Source organism: Zootoca vivipara, chromosome 13 (genome assembly GCF_965207765.1).
Source record: "Zootoca vivipara chromosome 13, rZooViv2.hap1.1, whole genome shotgun sequence".
Lineage (NCBI taxonomy): Eukaryota > Metazoa > Chordata > Lepidosauria > Squamata > Lacertidae > Zootoca > Zootoca vivipara.
In genome coordinates this window covers 949,696-971,457 of record NC_142596.1, presented here as the reverse complement: position 1 = coordinate 971,457, position 21,762 = coordinate 949,696, and the positions used below count along the sequence as shown (strand labels likewise).

General features: G+C 43.3%; 1 protein-coding gene across 1 annotated transcript in view; it reads right to left on the bottom strand.

The window, feature by feature from the left end:
* Positions 1 to 1,284: 1,284 nt before the first annotated feature.
* The window catches only part of CIB2 (calcium and integrin binding family member 2), a 37,285-nt gene continuing 16,807 nt past the window's right edge, over positions 1,285 to 21,762 (bottom strand). Inside the window, exons 3-6 of the mRNA XM_035138231.3 lie at positions 13,769 to 13,880; positions 9,660 to 9,807; positions 7,870 to 8,065; positions 1,285 to 2,354 (exon numbers count right to left, since the gene is read on the bottom strand). Of these exons, the coding sequence (XP_034994122.1) occupies positions 2,333 to 2,354; positions 7,870 to 8,065; positions 9,660 to 9,807; positions 13,769 to 13,880 (478 nt within the window). The 3' untranslated portion in view covers positions 1,285 to 2,332. The remainder of the gene's footprint in view (positions 2,355 to 7,869; positions 8,066 to 9,659; positions 9,808 to 13,768; positions 13,881 to 21,762) is intronic.

The following is a 21,762-nucleotide window of genomic DNA, read 5'->3' as shown; positions in this document are numbered from 1 at the left end:
TCCCCTAGGAATGGGGAATCAGTGTTTCTCCCTTTGCAATTGGACCACAACTCCCATCATCCCTTCCTGTTGGCCATGTTGGCTGGGGCTGATGGGACTGAAGTCAATCAGCATCGGGAGGGCATCCTGCTGGGAATGGCTGCTGTAGTAGCACTAGGAGACAGACAGACAGACAGACAGACAGACAGACAGACAGACAGACAGACAGACAGACAGAAAGTGAAATCTCTCTAGCCACTTTCATCACTGGGATGCAATGGGAGTGATGGGATTTGGAGTCCAACGGCATCTAGAATCACCCTAAGCACCCACGGTAATTGGGGGGGGGTGTCCCAATACTCAAACACATTACTTTGCTGCTACTTTTTGTTTTGGGGTTGACACACTACCCTCTAACTGAATCTATATTAAAATCCTGGATAACTGAACAAAACATTTCCTTTTGGGTGCTTCTGTTCTGTGTTCCAGTCACCCAATTCCGCCTTCCCGTGTTCCTCCTCCCCAGTTTCTCATCCTGGCCCTCTGACCAGAGAGGCTTCCAGAATTGTCTTTATTTCTCCCCTGGTTTGGGAGTTCTGAATTACCTGGTCTTCTTTCCAAAGCAGAATGGATGCATTGATCCTCCTCCATCCCTTTTGGACAAGTTAAGTTTCTCTTCTGAATTCAGAGTGAGCTTCAGTCCTTTTTAAAAATCCTACCCCGTCCACATCACCAATGCACATGCAGACAATGATTTTTTAAAAACCCACAGAAGCATATCTATATAGACACACAAGCAATTGTAGTGAGATTTGTACACCTGATTTGGTGTGGTGATTTGTATAATCCACAGCAGCTAGTATTCAGATGCATATGACTTTGACGGTGGAGGCCGAGCAGAACCATTGTGGAGAGCTTTTTGTGCAGTGTTTTAGAAAGACATGCATCAGTAACACAAAGGGTGGGAACAATGCAAAGGAACCTAATAAAATGCTGCTTAACACACATGGCAATGTGGTGCAGTGGTTAGAGTGTTGGACTAAGACCAGGGTTCAAATCTCCACTCAGCCACAAAACTCATTGGGTGACCTTGGGCCAGTCACTACCTCTCTGCCTAACCTACCTCACAAGGTTGTTGTGGGGAATACTGTAAATGAGGAGGAAAAGAACCATGTACACTACCTTGAGCTCCTTGGATAAAAAATGTGGGATATAAATGCAAGGAATGAATATTAAAGCTCCTATTCCAGAACTCATTTCAGAAATTATTCTAGTTATATCAGGCCAAAAATGCACCAAGAAGAATAAAATCAGGAGTGGTTTAATCATGGACGACTTGGATACAGAAGCCACAAATATGTATTAGAGCCCTTCTATAAGACTGTTAGAGAACAGTTATTGTACATGTGTGATTGTCATCAAGCCCCAGTTTTCAGCCAAGACTGGGCATGAAAAGAAAAGGAAAGAAGCTGGTTTTGTAGAGAGGGTATGGGAGCCAAGAGTCAGGGGTTGCTGTCATGCATTTGAGGAGGAAGATTGCATAGCTGGCTTCCTTTAAAAAGCAGGAGATGTCCTTATTCTTGGTGATGTACTTCCTCTTTACTTTTTCATGAGTATATTCTTGGCTTCATCTTGTGTGTGTGGTTGTTGCTGTTTTGCAATATGTCAGAATTATTGAATGGAATATGAAACTAAATAAGACCTTCCTTGGATGCCAGCAACACGATTCAAAAAGAGTCCATTTGAAGAAGAAATGTTTGCTAATGTATGACACTTTTTTTTAAAAAAAAGATAAATGTTTCAAGTTTCATTCAGAATGTGAGCATCCATACAATACTGGTTGCTTAAGCACCTCAAGCCAGGCCAGTGGCTCCCTGGGCATGGACACCCATCTTCCATGATCACGGATCCATCTGTGTCAGGTAACAGCCACGCAACAGTGGAGACATCTCCTGTAAGGCCTGTTCTTATGTTTATCCATTACCTTCTGGGAGTCTCTGCTCTTTGCTCGGAGGGACAACAATATCAAATCTTTACAAATATAAAAATCACAGGGAGACACACTGAGCAGCATCTGGTCTGGTCAAAACAATGTGGCCATCCCACAACTTTTCATCTGCCTGCCACATCACTGGCCAACGGTGAAGGTGGGGGGAGCCAAATGTCTCCACAGGTTCATTCCAGAGAAACAGCTTCTTCTCTTCGTTACTGTGATACTTGTGATTTGTTCACTCCTCTGTTACAGAATTCAGAGGAGGAGGCGGACATGTAGGCCTGCAAACACACACAGTGCTTGAGATTTGGAGAGGCAGGATAGGCGTCAAATTATTCCCAGCAGCTCAGCCCAACATTTTCAGATTCGTATATGGAAGGTGCTGCAGAGACATAAACGAGATTCAGGGTAACAGCAGAGCAGAAGCATCGCTTTGGAAGAGCTGACAAAGGTGAGATACATATGCAGTAAATAAATGAAGTCCAGACAAAACTCAGGTGTGTGTGTAGTGGATTAAATATTTTGTCACAAATATCTGAAGGGGGGCTCACATCTCGGAGCCCCCCTTCAAATACTCGCAACACCCCTGGGCAAACAGCGCCTTGAATTGTACATGAAAGCAAACCGGAGACTGGTAAAGATCATAGAACCATAGAATTCTGTTGTTGTTGTTTGAATTTATATACCACCCTCTACCCGGAGGTCTCAGGGTGGTTCACAGAATTCTAGAGTTGGAAGGGATCCCGAGGATCACCTTGCCCAATCCCAGCTGTGCCAGGTGGGAATTGAACCTGCAACCTTGGCGTTATCAGAGGAGCTGGTGTCAGTCAGTAACTTGGCTGCCACTTTCTGCACTGGCTAAAATAGCTTCCAAGGGCAACCACATAGCCATGCAATGCAGTAATCAAGCCAGGTTGACACCAGGGGCCCAGATAACCCCGGGCAAGGCACTGTCGGTCTCTGTTGAAGTTATTGCTGCACCACCTGTACCAATCCATACAGATCTGTTTTTTAAAAAAATAAAAAGAGTTTTAGCTTCCACAATGATTTATAAAACAATTTCCTGTGGAAAATGTAACCAGTCTTGTAGAACAGAACACTTAAGCCATGGCCAGCTCTGAGTGCTAATGGGTCCATTAAAATACAAGCAGCCTCAAAATGATAACATTTTTTTAAACCTACAGGGATCAAATTTTCTGAACCAGCCACTGCCTCAGTCATTTACAACTTATTCCTACTTCTGGACTCTGTCCAGCACAGACCATTTCCTCTGTCCTGGCTAGCTATTAGAGCAGAGGGATGGGTTGTCGTTGGAGTTTTTTAAAAATTTCCTCTTCCGCACTTAGAGGGAAGGGCTGCAGCTCCATGGGTAGAGCATCTGCTTTGCATGCAGAAGGTCCCAGGTTCAATCCCTGGAATCTCCAGGTAAGACTTTAAACGTCTCCCATCTGAAACCTTGGAGAACTGCTGCCTGTCTGGGTAGGTCATATGGAGCTACTGGTAGATGGACCAATTTTTTCATTGGTGCTTTATATTTCCTGTGGCCTGTTCTCCACTGTGGGTAGGGCCAAAATCTGAATTTCCTGCATTGAGGTGGGTTGGGAGTGAACTACATGACTTACCAGATCCCTCCAGCACTTCTATGCATATCTGCTTTTGCAAAACAAAACAAAGACAAAAAAGATTTCAAAGAGTGAAATCCTTTCTAAAATATGCACATAAGAGCTTGGAAGAGAGAGGCAATCATGATCTGGTAAGTTCCCTGTGCAGTATAAACAAAGGCAGCCCAGATGTACTGAGATGAAGCTGACTAATATTACAAGGAGTAATGAAAGTAACAATATACAGAAGCAGCAGGACAGTAACTCAAAGATACTGGGTTCCTCTGGCGCCAACTCTTCCTCTTTTATGGAGTAATTTAAAACCCTCTGGGATTGCCGTCATTCTCAGAGATAGCGTGCACTTAGTGGGGAGGGATTATAAAGGCCAGTCCAATATTTTGGATGCAAAAGACCAAGATATCCACAAAATACAGTTAAAGCACATTTAACACGGCTCCCCCACCACGGAGAGAGATTCTTGGGAAGTGTAGTTCACCCCTCACTGGGTTACAATTCCCAGCATCCTTAACAAGCTACAGTTCCCAGGATTCTTTGGGAGAGAGCATGTGCTTTAAAAGCATGTTTAGAACGATTTGATCAACTCTGCCTAGTCAAGCTATCTGTCCAGATTGCGACCCAGAGCCCCTGTGCTGGCTCAACAATAAATCCACGGCACCAGAAGGCCTACATTTCACAAGCAGCTGGGGGGGGGGTGAGTTGGTCAGCAGGTGCTTGGACAGCGCCTCTTTAAAGTACAGAAGGAGGGGTTAGCAGGAGGCTCACATGACTGAATCCATGTACCCCAAATGTCCCTGCACACAGAAATCTAGCATGTTGGAGAGGAGGCCAATCTAGAACTCTTCACCCTGACATTTAGAGGAATTATCTGCTGTTTCCAAAGTTCAATGGTGAGTGTGGATCCTTATGTCGTCAAACCAACATTCTTGCATGCAATGCAATGGTTTCATCTGTTTTTATAATTGTACACTATACTATTGTAACCCATCCGAGGACCTCTAGATAGATAATGACAGGTAGACAAGAGAGAAGGCAACAATGAATTTAACACAACTAAGTTAAGAGGGCTTTCTCCTCCACCCCAATCCTCATCCCATCTCCTTCCATGATTATTTGTTTAATTTGCATTTAAATAGTGTCTTCTGGACTATTAAACAATGAAGTTCATTGTTTAAAATAAAGGCCAGCCATTTAATTTAATTTAATAGACATGAATGATGCAAAGCAGGCGAAAGGGGAAGAATGAGATGGTCAAGTTTGGTGATCAGGGTCACTGCATGAGACAGTTCTGGAAAAGGGCGATTATTCCCAACTAGATGGGTGAAGGAATCCTCACAGGCTCAAATTGGGGTCAATAATCCTAAGGCTGATCAGCCAATAGTTTGATTCAACATAAGGTGCCTTCCTATAATTGGTAGGCCTGTATTTCAATCCCAAAGCACCCTGGAACTGTAGCTTAGTGGAAAGTTGAGTAAATTCCAGAAAGAATCCTTGCAGCCCCCAGAAAGAAAGAAAAATAAATAAATAAATAAAGTTGTGGTTCTTTGGGTGAATTTAGTAAAAATTTATCATGTAGATGTGATACAACTTTCTTGATTAGTAATGAGCCTAGTTGTTACCACTTAAAAGCAAGTCAAATCAAATATACAAGGGAGCTTTCTTCTTTAAAAAAAACACTTATGAAGAAAAGAGTGTCATAATTCAATTGGTGGTTCTGTTTAATCATACAGTTAGAATATTTTACATGAACATATTTCTGTTTTTAGTGTATATTCAATGTATGTTACGTAACTCCTAAAATAAGTACCTATTCTGGTCATGCTGACTATTTCAGTTCCAAAAAGGGAGAGAAGGTGGCATTTGAGCCACAGCATTTGATTTATCAATTCTAATTTAATTAATGTTTTTCAACCCAATACACCACTTAAGCAGCAAGAACTCTTTGGGAAAAGGCTGTGCTGAAACTCTGAATCTTGTTATACCTGTAATGACATTTCCCCATTAAGCAATTCCCAGATAAGAAATAGACATGAATGATGCAAAGCAGGCGAAAGGGGAAGAATGAGATGGTCAAGTTTGGTGATCAGGGTCACTGCATGAGACAGTTCTGGAAAAGGGCGATTATTCCCAACTAGATGGGTGAAGGAATCCTCACAGGCTCAAATTGGGGTCAATAATCCTAAGGCTGATCAGCCAATAGTTTGATTCAACATAAGGTGCCTTCCTATAATTGGTAGGCCTGTATTTCAATCCCAAAGCACCCTGGAACTGTAGCTTAGTGGAAAGTTGAGTAAATTCCAGAAAGAATCCTTGCAGCCCCCAGAAAGAAAGAAAAATAAATAAATAAATAAAGTTGTGGTTCTTTGGGTGAATTTAGTAAAAATTTATCATGTAGATGTGATACAACTTTCTTGATTAGTAATGAGCCTAGTTGTTACCACTTAAAAGCAAGTCAAATCAAATACACAAGGGAGCTTTCTTCTTTAAAAAAAACACTTATGAAGAAAAGAGTGTCATAATTCAATTGGTGGTTCTGTTTAATCATACAGTTAGAATATTTTACATGAACATATTTCTGTTTTTAGTGTATATTCAATGTATGTTACGTAACTCCTAAAATAAGTACCTATTCTGGTCATGCTGACTATTTCAGTTCCAAAAAGGGAGAGAAGGTGGCATTTGAGCCACAGCATTTGATTTATCAATTCTAATTTAATTAATGTTTTTCAACCCAATACACCACTTAAGCAGCAAGAACTCTTTGGGAAAAGGCTGTGCTGAAACTCTGAATCTTGTTATACCTGTAATGACATTTCCCCATTAAGCAATTCCCAGATAAGAAAGAACCCAAACTCCGGTCTTTTGCTACCACCGTACCTCTTGGGCAGTCCTGTCTAGTGGCAAGTGCATGTGCTGCTGCCCCATTGCAGTGATGCTAAATTCCTGGGGTTCTTACCTTCCCCTCACAGGAGTAAAACCCTATCTTCAAAAGGAACTTGCAAGTTCCAACTGGAGACACCTGAGCATCCTTTTCCTATCTCTAGGGTGTTGTGGGGCAGAATGCAGCCAGTGGTCTGTAGCCACCATTCCGTGTCCACTCATGCAAGAACACTAGCAGATGGGTGAGTGTTAATATTGTGCAAAGAGGAATTCAGTCCAGCCGTTGCATTAGGTTAAACCCATTGAACAACCCTTTTTGTGATCTATGGCACCACAAAATTGCCAGCAGCTTGCTTACGGTCGGTGTTCTCTTGCTCAGCTACATTCCACTGGTGCAAAGCATTTCACCGACGCAGTAAAACTGCTAAGTGACTTTAACTTGGCCCTACATTGGCTACAACCCAGTATCTTCAGGATCCTTACTGCACCTTCCTTTATGCTCTGCTCATCCTCTCCACACATCTGCAGACAACGCTACAGAAGCAATGCCCTCATCCCACCCTGAAAGGAAAGGCTGCTCCCAGTTGAATCATGGGGAAAGCTGTGGAAAGAAAATTTAAAATTCACAGCATGTAGTTCACTAAAAGAAAACTGTATGAAAATTATGTATAGATGGTATTTAACACCTGTAAAACTTGCCAAGATGTATAAAAACTCATCTAACTTATACTGGAAATGTAAAGAAAAAGAAGGTAGGTTTTTTCATATGTGGTGGACATGCAAAAAGGTAAAGGGCTTCTGGGAAATGATATACAATGAAATGAAAAAAAATGATTAAAATACATTTGTTTAAAAAAAGAGAGACCTTTTTACTAGGAATACTAGGAGATGGAGTGCCAAAGAAGCAAGAGAGACTATTTCTGTATGCGACCACAGATGCCAGAATGCTACTTGTCCAGAAGTGGAAAGAAGAGGACATCCGACGAAAGAAGAATGGAAGACTAAGATGATAGACTATGCCGAAATGGCAAAATTAACCGTGAAGATCAGGCACCGAGATGAAGGAAAATTTAATCAAGAATGGGGGGAAATTATAGAGTCTTTTAAAGAACACTGTAAAAATGTTGAAACATTAGCAGGACTGTTGTAGCATTCATGAACTAAAGGTAAAATTAGGATGTGAAAAAGAATTTGAAATTAAGTGAAGAAAAATAGTTATATGCAAACAGAATAAAAGGGGGGAAATTGAAACTAGGGGGTTGAGGGAAAGTCAATCAATGTAAATATGATATGTTAAGAAAAATTGTGGTTATCAGAAAAATTGAAAATAATAGATATATATTTTTAAAAGGAAATCCTGTTCAATTTTGGGAACATTGCAAATGCTCATACATCTACCTGAGGAAATCAGGTGCTTTGGAAATCATGTTTTCAAAATCAGAAAATCCGAGCTTGCCATCACCGTCCATATCAGCTTCGTCGATTACTTTTTCACAGACCAGGCTCACCTCTTCCTCTGTGAGCTCTTCTTTCGTTAAATTGTTGAGGGTTTGTTCCAGATCAGATTTACAAATGAAGTTGTCTGTGTTAAAATCTGGGGAAGCAAAGATGGAAGAAAACAGGTGGTCAATATGCCTCTTCTCCAGGGACACGGTAAGCCCAAAAGCAACCCCTGGATGGCAGGTGGCTAAAAGATATGTGAACATTATCTCAGTTAAGAATATCAGCTGAACTGGACCATTCATCCAGAATCCTGCAAACCAGATGCCTCTGAAAAGCCCACCAATTGGGACTGTTTGTCCCCCAGCAACTGGAATTGAGAATTAGGCATGGAGGTCCCATTCTTAGCCATCATGATTCATGGGTCACATCCAGATCATAATTCAAATCAAATTTAAAGCACGTGGCTTTGGGAACCATCGTTTGCCCCCTCACAGCTCCAGTTCCCAGGATGCCTGGGGGAAGCCATGGGCACTCCATGTATGTTGTGGGTGTGGCCACAGTTCAGAGCTGTGGAGAGACCATGACTTGACCTGCTTCCTGCCCCTGCTCACGGCTCCTCATCCTCCCCACGACCAAGGGAAGGCTCAGGTCTGTGGCCCTGAAGGCTTTTCAGCACAGGGAGTGGTTTTTCCACAGAGTTTAGAGCTACAGGGGAGACTTTTCCATGTAGCCATTAAGTGACCATTACAGTCCTTCCCAGTTCCACTTTACAAAACAGCAGGCCAAGGGGTCGAATTCGGCAGGGGTTGGCCGCTCTACACCAGGTGCTTGCCGATTAATCTTGCAAATGCATAAGAGAATGGCAATTAAAGGGCCATTGTGTGGATTTGTTTTATTGTCTTTGGCCCAAGAAGCAGGATTAGCATCAGCCCTATTTAATTATAGAGCTGCAGAAAGACATTTAGCATGTTGGGTAATTGCCAGTAAAACAGTCGGCGTAGATTTATTTGCAAAACCTGGCTTCTGGTGGGTCATTCTGCAATAAAGAAAATAAATCAGAAAGCGTTTTTTAAAAATATCGGGCCCCCACCCCACCCAAGAAAATGCTTTGGTGACATTTAAAAGCAGCTGTTATACGAAATCAATTATATGCTTCTGAGAATGTTGCTTCTCAGAAGCCCAAGGTTTAAAAAACGAAAAAAAAGATTTGCATTTGTTCCATAAGGCGAGAGTGAATGCACAATTTCCAACTACATGGCACTCCCAGGAAGCTGAGGGAATCATAGAGTTGGAAGGGTCCCAGAGGGTCATCTAGTCCAACCCCCTGACATGCAGTTTACCTATGAGATCACCTTACTTCGTATATGCCCATTCAGCTGCTTCAATCTGTAGAACTGCCAGAGGTGTCACATAATATTCATTCCACATTGTAAAAAAATCTGTATTTTAGTGTGGCAGAACTCCCTGCCTATTGGAACTCCCTGCCTATTGACCCTCAGCCTTCACTGAACTCTTTCTGCGCCTGCTAAAATCTTTTTGTGTAGACAAGCCTACCCAGATATGTAGAACTTTGTTGTGTGTTTTAATCTGTTTTTAATTTATCACTATTTATTTATTTATTTATTTATTCATTTATTTATTACATTTTTATTAAATTTTATTAAACATAAATCTGAAATGGACCAAAACAAAATTCCCATCCCTTCTGGTCGATGTTCTAACCCTATGCCAATTCCTCTCCTTACCATAGACCTTGAAGGCGTAGATTGCTTTTAGCTCTCGAGGGGCCGTTTCGCTGAGTACAGAGAACATGTCAACAAAGTCATTGAAGCTGAGGCTCCCCTCATCATCGTCAGAAAAGGAGTGGACAATCCTCTCCCGGAAGGGGTTCTCCTGCAGGAAGACAGAATGCACAAGCAACTTGCAGATTTGCTTCTCTTTTAAAAAGAAACACAAAAAAGGCAGCACTTTAGCTGAAACACTCATTTAAAAGTCTCTCTGTAACACCCAAAACAAGTGTCCAAGCAGGGCTTTTTTCCCAGGGGGGACTCAAGGGTCTGCAGTACCAGCACCTCTTTTTTGTTGTTAAAAAGTGTGGCACTTACGGTAACAACTTCATGCTGAGTACCGGCACCTATTTTTCCAGGGGGGAAACATTGCGTACAACCAAATACAAAACCCCAATTATAAGTAAGAACTCTGAATCCCCACAAGAGATCACTGGTCAAAAGTCCATTTCAACACTGAGTTTTTCTCAAGCTCCTGCAAATAATTGGTGGTTTTCAACTCCTGAGGAGTGACTAGTTGCACAGGTACAGGTGCAAATGTCAGACAGCTGGAGCCTCTAAGTCAGGCATCCCCAAACTTCGGCCCTCCAGATGTTTTGGACTACAATTCCCATCATCCCCAACCACTGGTCCTGTTAGCTAGGGATCATGGTAGTTGTAGGCCAAAACATCTGGAGGGCCGAAGTTTGGGGATGCCTACTCTAAGTTAACCGGTGGAAAAGAAGTGTGAAGGTGGAGCTGCAAGAATAGGAAAGCTTTTCCAGGCTGGGGGCCTGAGGCTCCTACCCATGTCCCAGGGCTTCCCCTTCAAGACTTCCCAAGTGGCAGGAGCAGCCTGCTAGTGGCACAGGTGCTCCAGGTGAAAGCCCAGTGCTTCATGGGAGATGTAGTTTTCAGCACAGCAGGGTAGGGACAGACTTCATTCTCCCCAGGCACCCCCATCCCTACTCTTAACTATCAGCCAGGATGTCAGGGAGGGAAACAGTGTTTTGGCAAGTAGAGGGGCTGGGAAGGAGTTTGTTCAGAGGGCTAGAGAAAGCAGGCAGGGAGGGCCACGGGGAGCAGGGATTTTAGGACTTGTTGTGAAGCCTGTCTCTCCAAAGCTTACATCCGAGCCCAAGTTGGAAAAGCAGTGAATCACGGGAAGCTGCCTTCGGCTGACTCAGATAGTTTGCACATCACTCTCCGTCCCGTCTGCACTGACGGCCAGTATTCCAAGGTTTCAGGAAGAAATCTTCTCCTAGTCCTACCTGCAGAAGTTAGGAATTCAACTGGAGACCTTTGGCCTGCAGAGTCTTCTCCTAGATTGACTCCCTTCCCAGGTGGATGAGCGCCATCTGCCCCTCACGTCCCTCCACGGCACGGGCAGAAACTGCCTTCTTGACCGTTGGACCCACTCTTGGTCTCATCCACTCAGTCCACCAGTTCCAGCAACATAGGAAGCTCCCTTATACAAAGTTAGGCCGTTGGTCCATCTCCTTCAACACTGTATACACGGACCGGGAGCAGTTCTTTTGGGATTTAGGAAGGATATTTCCCAACCCCTACCTGGAGACACCTTGCACATGCCGAGAATTTTCCATACTGCTTCCTCTAAAGTGATGCCAACGTGGCCACACAAGGCACATTTCTTTTCTTGCAGTCCCTGTACACAAGTCCCCTGCCAGTCCATTGGGAGGTTGGGCCAGGCTGGGATGAAACAGTAAGACATGCCTTTCCATCGCAAGAAGCAGAGCCATTTTCCTTCTCCCCCCCCCCCCATGCCCAGGTTGGAACATGAGCAGCAGCCGTCTGAAGAGTTATTATCTGCACCCAGATACAACATCCCGGGCAAACCAGGACTTCAGCAGCCTCTCTCTTCTTTCCACGCCCCTGCATTACCGCCAGCTGGTTTCTCTTAAAATGGAGTGTATTACCACAGGATCCAGTTACGGCGAACTGATGAATTAAGGACACTCAGAAGCAGGTAATGAACCAAAACCATACTGTAGGGCTGCACTCTTATACCAGTGGGCCCCCTGCAGTCTGCCAACAAATGTTATCTGGCCCCCAAATGACCCTACCTAATTTTCATTGAAGTGCAAAGAAAAAAATGCCCACAATTTCATTCATTTGGGAGGATTTCCCCCCCCCCCCCAAAGTTGAAAGAGTTGGGGGATATTGGGGTGCTCCAATGCATGCAGTGGCTACTCAGAGGTCTAGATCATACAGTCAGGAACACCTGCATCCTGCTCTCCTGGGCCAAATTCCTCCCCTTCAGAGGGTGATGCCATGGACTCTGAAGAGCTGATGGAGTGGGATGGGTTCAACACTCATGTCTGCTTGTGTGAGTTGCCAACCTGAGCTCCACTTCAAGGTGCGACCCTGAACTTGAGCTCCTGCTGAAAACCCTCAACTGGCTGCAACCTCCACCTGGAGCCCAACAGTGTGTGGCCACTGGCTGAGTCCTGAGCCAGGAAGACTCATCTAGACATACTGAGACATACTGAGCAATGCAAGTATGAACAACACTGTCTTCCAAATGGGGATGGACACTTGGCAGGCACCATGCCATTCATCATGGGCACTCTTCTTCAGCCTGCCATGAATCATGGAAGCCCTGAGTCTACCTTCCCTGTGAAGGCACAAGTTCATACAAGCAGCACCTACAAGCAGCCAGTGTGGTGTAGTGGTTAAGAGTGTTAGACTCGTAATCTGGGGAACCGGGTTTGCGTCTCCGCTCCTCCACATGAAGCTGCTGGGTGACCTTGGGCTAGTCACACTTCTCTGAAGTCTCTCAGCCCCACCCACCTCACAGAGTGTTTGTTGTGGGGGAGGAAGGGAAAGGAGAATATTAGCCACTTTGAGACTCCTTCAGGTAGTGATAAAGCGGAATATCAAATCCAAACTCTTCTTCTTCTTCTTCTTCTCCTTCTCCATGACATGCTGGCTTAAGCAGGTGACCACCACCTTGCTTAATAATAATAATAATAATAATAATAATAATAATAATAATAATAATAATAATTTGTAGCCCATCCATCTGACTGGGTTGCCCTTCCACAGGAGGCCGTTCCACAGGGCGGGTGCCACTACCGAGAAGGCCCTCTGCCTGCTTCCCTGCAATCTCACTTCTCGCAGTGAGAACCGCCAGAAGACCCTTGGAGGTGGACCTCAATGTCTAGGCTCTATATTGTATGTTGTGATCTCCCATTTTGCAATCTGATGAATTGGTACCTCTTTCTCCCCTCTACCTTCCTTTGTTCCATACTGAGCATACGAATATATCATACGGCAACTGATCATCCCAGAGCTTCCTTAAAAATGTGTAGTGTTAAAATTAACTCGCCTGTTGACTCAATCCAAGAATTTAGACTCCTGTATATAATGTCTTGAGTGGCCGATCACCCTGTGCATATATGAAGTTACAAGGCCATTGATATGATGTAAAGTAATCCTCAAGGTTGCGAGCCAGTCAAAGCAACCAAGCTGCAATGGTTTGAGAATAGACTCTGGATGAAGTCAGGGATTGCCCTGGGAATCTATGGAAGAAGGGAGGCAGGGGGAGGTGGTATACCCATATAGCCAAATATGAAAACATTTTTAAAAGAAAGAAAGAAGCTGAATTTGCATGGAAGTGAGGAACCGAGCTAAGCAAAGAAACGAAGCTCACAAGAAGTGCCTGGCTCTTGGGTCAGGCCAAAGGGCCGCTAGTCCCTCATGCAGTTTTCACAGTGGTCGACCAGATGGCCTTGAGAAGCCTACAAACAGGACCTGAGAACAACAATCCTCTCCCCACTGGTGACTCTCAAAAAGAATGGAAGAATGGAGATAGTGAGGTGAGGAGGAGGCACAGCACATTTCCCCCCTCAAAAAGTTGGGCACCAGTTTGTTAAGGTTTGCTGGGGGTTGTAATTCTGTGAAACTACAGTGCCGGGAATTTTTTGAGAGAACGAATCTGTTTCAAATCTGCTTTAAATGTATGGTGTGTAGACAACCTTACAGCCAAAGTCAGACCCCCCCCAGTCAAAGATTTTGTGGGGCTGGGCTGCAGAAGAATGGCAGAATGTAGACATGAAAAGTAATACCTTTAGCTCTGGCATGTTCACTATAAGCTGCATAGGCAGTTTAACATCTGGATTCTTCGTATAGTCCATAGGTACCATGTTTGGTGCCAGTTCATGGTAGCGGCCGTGCAACCTGTAAACAAGCACACAGACACACACAGAAGAGGCTGTAAGGAACTGTTTCCATTCCTCAGTGCAGACAGACTCAGGCAGACATGCTGCTCTAAAAGCCCTCTTTTGTTGCAAACAAAACAGGCTGTGGATTGAGCTGCTAAGTCTTCCTCTCAAAGCAATTTCAGCTTAGCCCAAGACCAGGCATGAATATTATACTGATCATCTCTGCTGAAGATCTGATTGTTGAACTAAAGCAACCCCAAAGAAAGTTTACCAAAAGTGATTGAGGTGATAAAAGAATTTGGACAGGTGGCCAGTTTTAAAATTAACTGTAAAAAACCAAATTTGTTAGTTAAAAATATGGGGCCCGAGGGGAAAAAAGAAATTCAGAAGATTACTGGATTAGAGGTGAAGAAGAAAGTCAAGAATTTAGGGATTTGGCTAACGGCAAAGAATATCAACCTATATCAGGATAATTAAGTAAAAACTTGAAATGAGATAAAAAGAAATTTGGAAATTTGGGGTGGACTACATCTTTCTTTTTTGGAAAGAATCTCCACAATTAAGATGAATGTCCTTCTGAAAATGATTTTTTTTTGTTTCAGACTATTCCAGTGTTAGGGGGAATGCACTGCTTTAAGTACTGGCAATGAGACATTTCGAAATTCATATGGCAAGGGAAAAGACCTAGGATTAAGCATAAGCTATTAATTGATGTTGAGAGAGGTGCTTTTTCCTTGTCTGATCTCAATTTGTATCACAATGCAACATGCCTAGCTTGGATCCATGGATGGGTAGTACTGCAAAACACAGACCTGTTGGACATAGAGGGGTTTGACAACCGTTATGGTTGGCATGCATACTTGGCTTATGACAAGGTAAAAATCCACAAGGGTTTCTTGAATCATATGATAATAAAACCCTTTTACAAAGTATGGGCTAAATATAAAGATTTACTCGAACTGAAAACCCCTTGGTGGCTTTCCCCTTAGAAGCTTTCGCGGTTAGGAAAAAAAAAATTAAAGAGAACTGGGCAACTTATAAAACCTTGCTGGAAGAAATTAATAATAAATTAAGCCTAAAGAAATTTGAGGCGATCCGAACACAACTGATTGGCTCCAATATTCTCAACTTAATGAAATACCTGTATTTAGAAAAGACAAACAAAAGGGTTTCGCAGCAGAGTTATCAAGATTAGAGAAAGATTTAATCCAATTGAAATAAAAACTTTTATCCAAGATGTATAAACTCCTCCTTGATTGGAGAGTCAAGGAGGAAGAGGTAAAATCAGTTTTGGTTCGATGGGCCCAGGACTTCGGCTATAATATCCAAATGGATGTGTGGGAAAGACTCTGGAAAGTAGACATAAAATTCACTGCATGTTATAATCTGAAAGAAAATCTGATTAAAATGTTTTACCGATGGTACCTGACTCCAGTCAAATTAGCTGAAATGTATTAAAAAAGATTGAACATTTGCTGGAGGTTTAAGAAGTCAGAAGGTACAATGCTACATATGTGGTGGAACTGTGAAAGTTAAGAGAATTCTGGGACAATATATATAATGAACTTTTAAAAATCTTTAAATGTTCATTCATTCATTCAAAAAAAAAAAAAACCCAGAAACCTTCCTGTTGGGAATCATGTATAATGAGATCCCGAAAAATTTTAAAAGAATTTTCATGTATGCAACAATGGCGGCTAGAATTTTGATAGCAAAAAATTGGAAAGAAGAAGTGATACCCACCAAATTAGACTGGCAGGTGAAGATGATAGAACATATAGAACTAGTTTAAGAGATGGTTCAAAGCAAAGATTAAATAAAGAATGGAATGTCTTTAAAGAATATTTACAGATACATTGTAAAAACTTAAACACTTTGATGAGTCTAGACTGAACCTTGCAGGGCAATATGGAACATTAGTAAATTAAGTGATAATTAAAATTAAGAAGTGATAATACAAAGTGTGAAATCAAAAATGAAGCCTAGAAAACATAGTGGGATGAATGGAAGTCAAAGGAATATGTCATGTTTTTTCTTGTTTGTTTGTTCTTTGGTGTTGTTACTGCATTGTTTTGTTTTGTTTTTATTGTTTGTTTTTAAAGTATTGTTTCAATAAAGTATTTTAAAAAGAGAGAGAAGAAAGAGCAGATGATCCCTCTGCTCAGAGACCCCATCTGCCTACCCAGACAGGAAGTCCCTATCCGACTGTCAGTAGCTAACTTAAGTTCCATTCTGCCTCTTGATTGGTTGCTAGTCCTTCCAGCTCTCACTGGTTGCTGGGGAAGCAGGAAGTGGACCCAGGGCCTGCTCGTCTCAGCTGGTGCCTATTGGGACTGGTAGGGCGAAAGGCAGGGAGACCAACAGCAGGTGGCGCCAGAGCCAATGCAGGTGGAGCCAGCACCTGACAGGTTGGAATAACAAGTCAGGAGGGTGGGGGATGGCTGCAGTTGGCAGGGCAGTGCCCTCTTTGCCCTCCTCCATCAGCCTCTGCAGCCTCGGTCCCTGCCAGGCTATAAGGCCAACACTAGCTGGCCGTGCATACCTCTGCCACCTTTGTGACAAGAACTTCCCACGAGGCAAACTGCTGGGAATGGAAGATAAAAGCTGGTAATAGCTCATTGATTAGGAAGGCTTGAGTGGCCATTAGGCCATGAGAGATTCTGGGCATCTCATTATATTTCCTCCACAACAATGCCAGTCGATTCTGGCTGCGGAGAAGAGATTGCAAACCATTTGCCCAGGAGCGGGGGGTACATATCTCGCCATTTCCAGAGCCTTGGATTTGAGGAAGATCCTTTCCTTCCCCCTCATGCACCCCCACCAAAAAAGGAAACACCAAACCCCTGAGAGGTGAGCCAAACATTGCGTATGAGATTTAGTTGAAAAATGCTCCAGCATACATTTTGTGGTGCTTAATGCATTTTCTGCAACTGTTTTCCTCACTAGTGATGAGATTTTCTCATTTTCAATTTGAACATATATTCTTACATTCCTAAAACAGGCCTGAGGCCCTCTTTCTCCCACCCAATACTGCTGAACAGCCACACTGTGCCAAGAAACAGAGGGGACATTTATCATATGTGGTGGTCATGCAGAGCAGCTAAAGAATTTGGGGAGATTATTTATAATGTTATTTTAAAAGCTGTTTAAAAGTTCATTCCCCAAAAGACCAGAGGCGTTTCTCTTAGGAATAATTGAGTCAGATTTTCCTAAGAACTATAATAATTTATTTCACTATGCAACAACTGCAGCTCGAATTTTATATGCTCAAAAGTGGAGGGAGGGAGCAGACCCAATGAGAGAGGAATGGCAGCTGAAAACGATGAGTTGGTGGGTCTAACCAGCAGAATAAGAGAGCAAGATAAAAGAGTATTTAAAGAGGATTGGAAAATGTTTGTAGAATATGTGAAGAGCTACTGTAAACAGGTAAAAACATTAGCAGGTTTAGAATAAATCCAGCAGTACAAAATATGCAGAAATGAAACGTGAAACTGCAATATGCAGTGTTAAAAGATATTAGAAGGAAGCAATGGAAAGGAGGAAGGGAAGTCAATGTTCATTTTTTAAAAAGATTGCAAAGTTGTATTCAAATTGTAATGATGTAACAATATAAATAAAAAATAAAAAAACAAGAAGAACACCACCACTGTGGGAAGTATCCTGATAATGTGAGCTTATTACTGTTTGTTTGTTTTTTAATTTTACTTGTAAGCTGCTTCAGAAGAATTTATCTTCTAAAAGTGGGATAATGGTGCTGATAAGAAATTATATTTACACATTTTTTCAAACTTAGAAGTGATAGATTTCAATTTTCCCTGCATATTAGTTTCTAAGATTTTTCTCTTCCCACCCCACAAATTTAGGACACATGAGCAGAATCCTTCTGACATTCTGAAATCCCAAAGTCCTTCTGGAATTCAACTGGAGCAGAAGCAAAGGGATGCCAGGACCTTGGAGCAATGATGAGGTGGAGCTGAGGGATTCCACTCAGACCTATCCAATCCCTGCTCTGTCCACTTTGTCAAAGTGATGAATGTTACTGTAGAGTTGCTGGAGCTTTTTAGCCATGGTTTAAAGTTTCTTATTCTTTATCTCTATTGATAGAGTCCGTTCCTTTGAAGAAGCTGGAGTCCAACCAGTGAAACGGGAAGACTTCTAGCTAGCAACCCGTTGGACAGACGAGGACAACTGAGGAACTTTGCTTTAAACATCATAACGTCACCACTTTAAGAGTTGGTTATACTTGGAATGTATGCCATAGGCTATAGCCATTTAAGTGATTTTTGTTAGCTAATGTTATTTTGGGTTGGATTTTGGTTCTAATATAATTCATGTTTTTCATAGTTCTTCATTGTTGTTGTGCATTTTGTATCTGTCCAGACAAGCAGCTTTGACTGTGAGGGGAGAAGGGGCCAGGTGAGGTGGTGACACAGAAACCGGGCAGCTATCCAGGATAAATATCACATTCAGCCAATGGATGGGTGGGCATGTTCAGTCAGCAATTTGCCAGCCGACTGAACATTCTCTTTTCATTTGTGGTGCTTCTGCAGGAGAGCAAAAGGCATTCCTGGGCACCTGGATTTGCTGAATTAGGTTTTTTGTCCTGAAGCCTAAAGGGAGACATTTAAAAAAACAGATGGGCTTGCAAATGAGTAGGCATTATTGTGGGGAGGAGAATGACGTGTGATGGAGAGAAATTATGGTTTGTGGGTTTTCTTTTTTTAAAAAATTGTGTGCTGAAGCTTTGGACACCACAGCAACTCAAGTTAACGCTGCCGCCCACTTTGCATACAGAAGGGTCTCAAGCTGAATATCTGGCATCTCCAGTTAAAGGACTGGGTCTCAGGACTGGGAAGGGAGGTTTGCCAGAGACTGGATGCCAGCTGGGGGGCAAAGGCCATGGCTCAGTGGTAGAGCACCTGCCTTGCAAACAGAAGGTCCCAGGTTCAATCCTCCACCCATCCACGCAAGGTGGAGAGAGACTCCTACTGGAATCCTTGGAGAGCTGCTGCCAGTCAGTGTAGACAAATACGGTACTAAACTAGATGGATGAAGGGGCAGGGAGGGGGCTTCCCTAATCTGTTCAGCTGAGCTGCCTTTGCCTCAGCTGAGCAGCCCCAACAAGCCTCTGGCTGGTGAGGAGACATCTCTCCCCCCCCCACCTGAAGAGGTCCTTTCAGAGCTTCCTCAGAAAACTCCTGGGATGGACAGCAGTCAAGCTTGGCTCTTCTCAATATATCCCTGGGACACCACAATCCAAAAACCTTAAATAACACAGAAATGGGGGAAAGGCTATGGCCAGACAATAGCTGATGTCAGGGGCGTAAGAAGGGGGCCGGGGAGGTGGTGCTTATAGCTTATAGCAGTTGTCTCCTAGAGAAAGGGCCTTCCCAGTGGTGTCTCCTGAAGGGATGGTGGGCAGCCAGAGGCAGGGGCATAGGAAGGGGGCCGGGGAGGTGGTGCCATCATGGAGGGGCTGGCAAATTATCAAGGAACAATTACTGCCCTACCAGGGCTGTTCATAAAAAACTCTCTTTTTTGAAAATGCCTGCTCCAAAGGTCTTATCTCACTACACTAGGGATTATTTAGCTATATCTGAAATTTCATGCATATCAGTTAATCTCTTGACCCTGCTCCACTGAATTGAAATTACAGCCCTCACAACATAGGAAAACAGCCAAGTAAAGAGCTATTTTCATGGAGGAGGGTCAAGATATTAACTGATATGCATGAAATTTCAGATGTAGCTACCGGTATATAATCCCTAGTGTGGAGCAGGCATTTTCAAAAAAGTTTTTTATGAACCCCCCTACTGCCCTCCCCTCCGCTGGGCTTCCTGGGTCCTATGTGAAGAAAATGAGACTGGGCCCACAGCTGATTGGCCAGGCCAGGCTGAATCTACTTGGCTGAGTCTCATTTTCTTCACATAGGCTGACTTTCCGGGCTGCCTGCGCACCCCCTTTGGGCCCCGATCCCCCTCTGAAAAGCCTCTGCTGCCCCTGAAAGCGGAGCGCACGGGACAATGGCAGCGCTGCCGCTCGTTTTGCCCATGCGTGGCGCCGGGAGGAGCAGCTCAGCGCCACCCTGGGCACTCAGCAGGCTGCCCTCCCCTTTGGCCCCAGTTTTCCCTGCATGAAGCTAGGACCCCCAAAAAAAGAAGATGAGGGAAATTCTGTGGATAATTGACCGATTCCTTTAAATAGGGTCTATTAATGAAGTTCACACTTTTGACAACCAGTCTGATGTTTTTGCAGAAAAATATTCCTAGACACAAGACTTTTATTTTTTGTTTTTTAAGCCCTTTCAGTCTCCCATCTTGAGGCTAAATACAGCAAACTGTACATTCCCACCCCTCTCCCCAAGGCTGGATTATTTACTTCTGTGTGCTTGTGTATCCTGTGTCTCCCTTGTATCTATTAGGGACTATTCTCTCGCCTTTCCTTTGGTATCTATGCTACTGATTATTTCTGCCGTTTTAATGTTAGAGAAAGCGTTTAATTTAAAAAGGATCTGTACTATAGAATAGCAGTGGTAACAATACATTGAAGACAAGTAGATATTTTGGGGAGGGTGGTCCCAGAGCCCTAGCTCCACCATCCCAAAGAGGATAAAATGGGCAGACTTGGTACTCTTTGGTCCTCCCTTCCCCCAATGTCTTTCTCTCCATCTGAGCTGGCACCCTGCCTGTTACGTTACATGCGGGGAAACCCGTGTGGGGTTTCTCTCTGTGTAAAGTCTTCAAAATTGATCTTTCCCCCCACCTCCAGTCTCTGTTGTTATGTGTCCTGGCTGAGGGAAAAAACAGAAGACGGATGGCCATTGGTCAGGGATGGTCTACAGTAGTTGAGATTCCTGCATTGCCCCAGGGGTTGGGCTAGATGACCCTCAGGGGTCCCTTCCAACTCTACAATTCTCTGGTGCAGGCAGGCTTGTGCAGAGTTTTAGGTACAAATTGGATGCAAGGGGATTGCATAGGATGGCAGCCCATCTTATGCACCATCCACTGATCATGATGAGACTAGATTGTTGCTGTTTTTTAAATAAATGTTTTCCTTTTCAGAAAATACAGAGCATGGTGAAATTACAATAAATAAAACCTCCCCTTCAGTAGTTTCAAGCACTTCTACAGGTTCCACATAACCTGCACTTTGGAACTCCCCGCCTATTCAACAAAGCATGTGCCTTTGCTAGACTCTTTTTGGGCACCTGCTAAAAGCATTCTTCTTTAGGCAAGCATACCTAGATGCTTAGGAAGTTGAAGTAATTTTAATCTTAATATTTTAGCTTTTGTATGTTCTAAAGTAGGATTGTTAATTTTTCTTGATTTTACTGCTGTGGTGTTTTTTGTTTTTTGTTTTGGTAAACCACTTTGCAGGTATTTTAAAATAAATTTTATTAAATAAATAATAAATAAAAATAAGCCTATCAGAGGCCCAGAATCCACATTCCTTTGTTAGAAAATCTAAATTACTGTAACGTAAAACCATTTTTGCAGGCAAAAACAACAACAACCCACCAATGGGGGGGGGGGACACAAGAAAGTATCTGCACCGGGTACCACCTGACCTTCCTATGCCTCTGCCTGTGGCCTTCCAAAAAATCCCAAGCTGAAGCAATTCTCCTCGGGAGTAATTTCATGTTGTGACAGACAGACCCAGAACCAATTAGCTGGCTCAGTGGAAAGCAACCCGGCCCCCTCCGTGAATCCATAGGCAGGAGCCTGTTGCGTCTCTCAGAGGCCAAGTCCCGAGGTGTTATGTGCTCCCATGGATGTTGTGCCACATACACTTTCAGAGATCCATGCGCCAACTGAGATGCCTGCTGAGCTACCCTGAAAAGCCTGCTTTTTATCTTCATCCATTGCCAGTTGCTAATGGGATCTTGGAGCACAATTCTT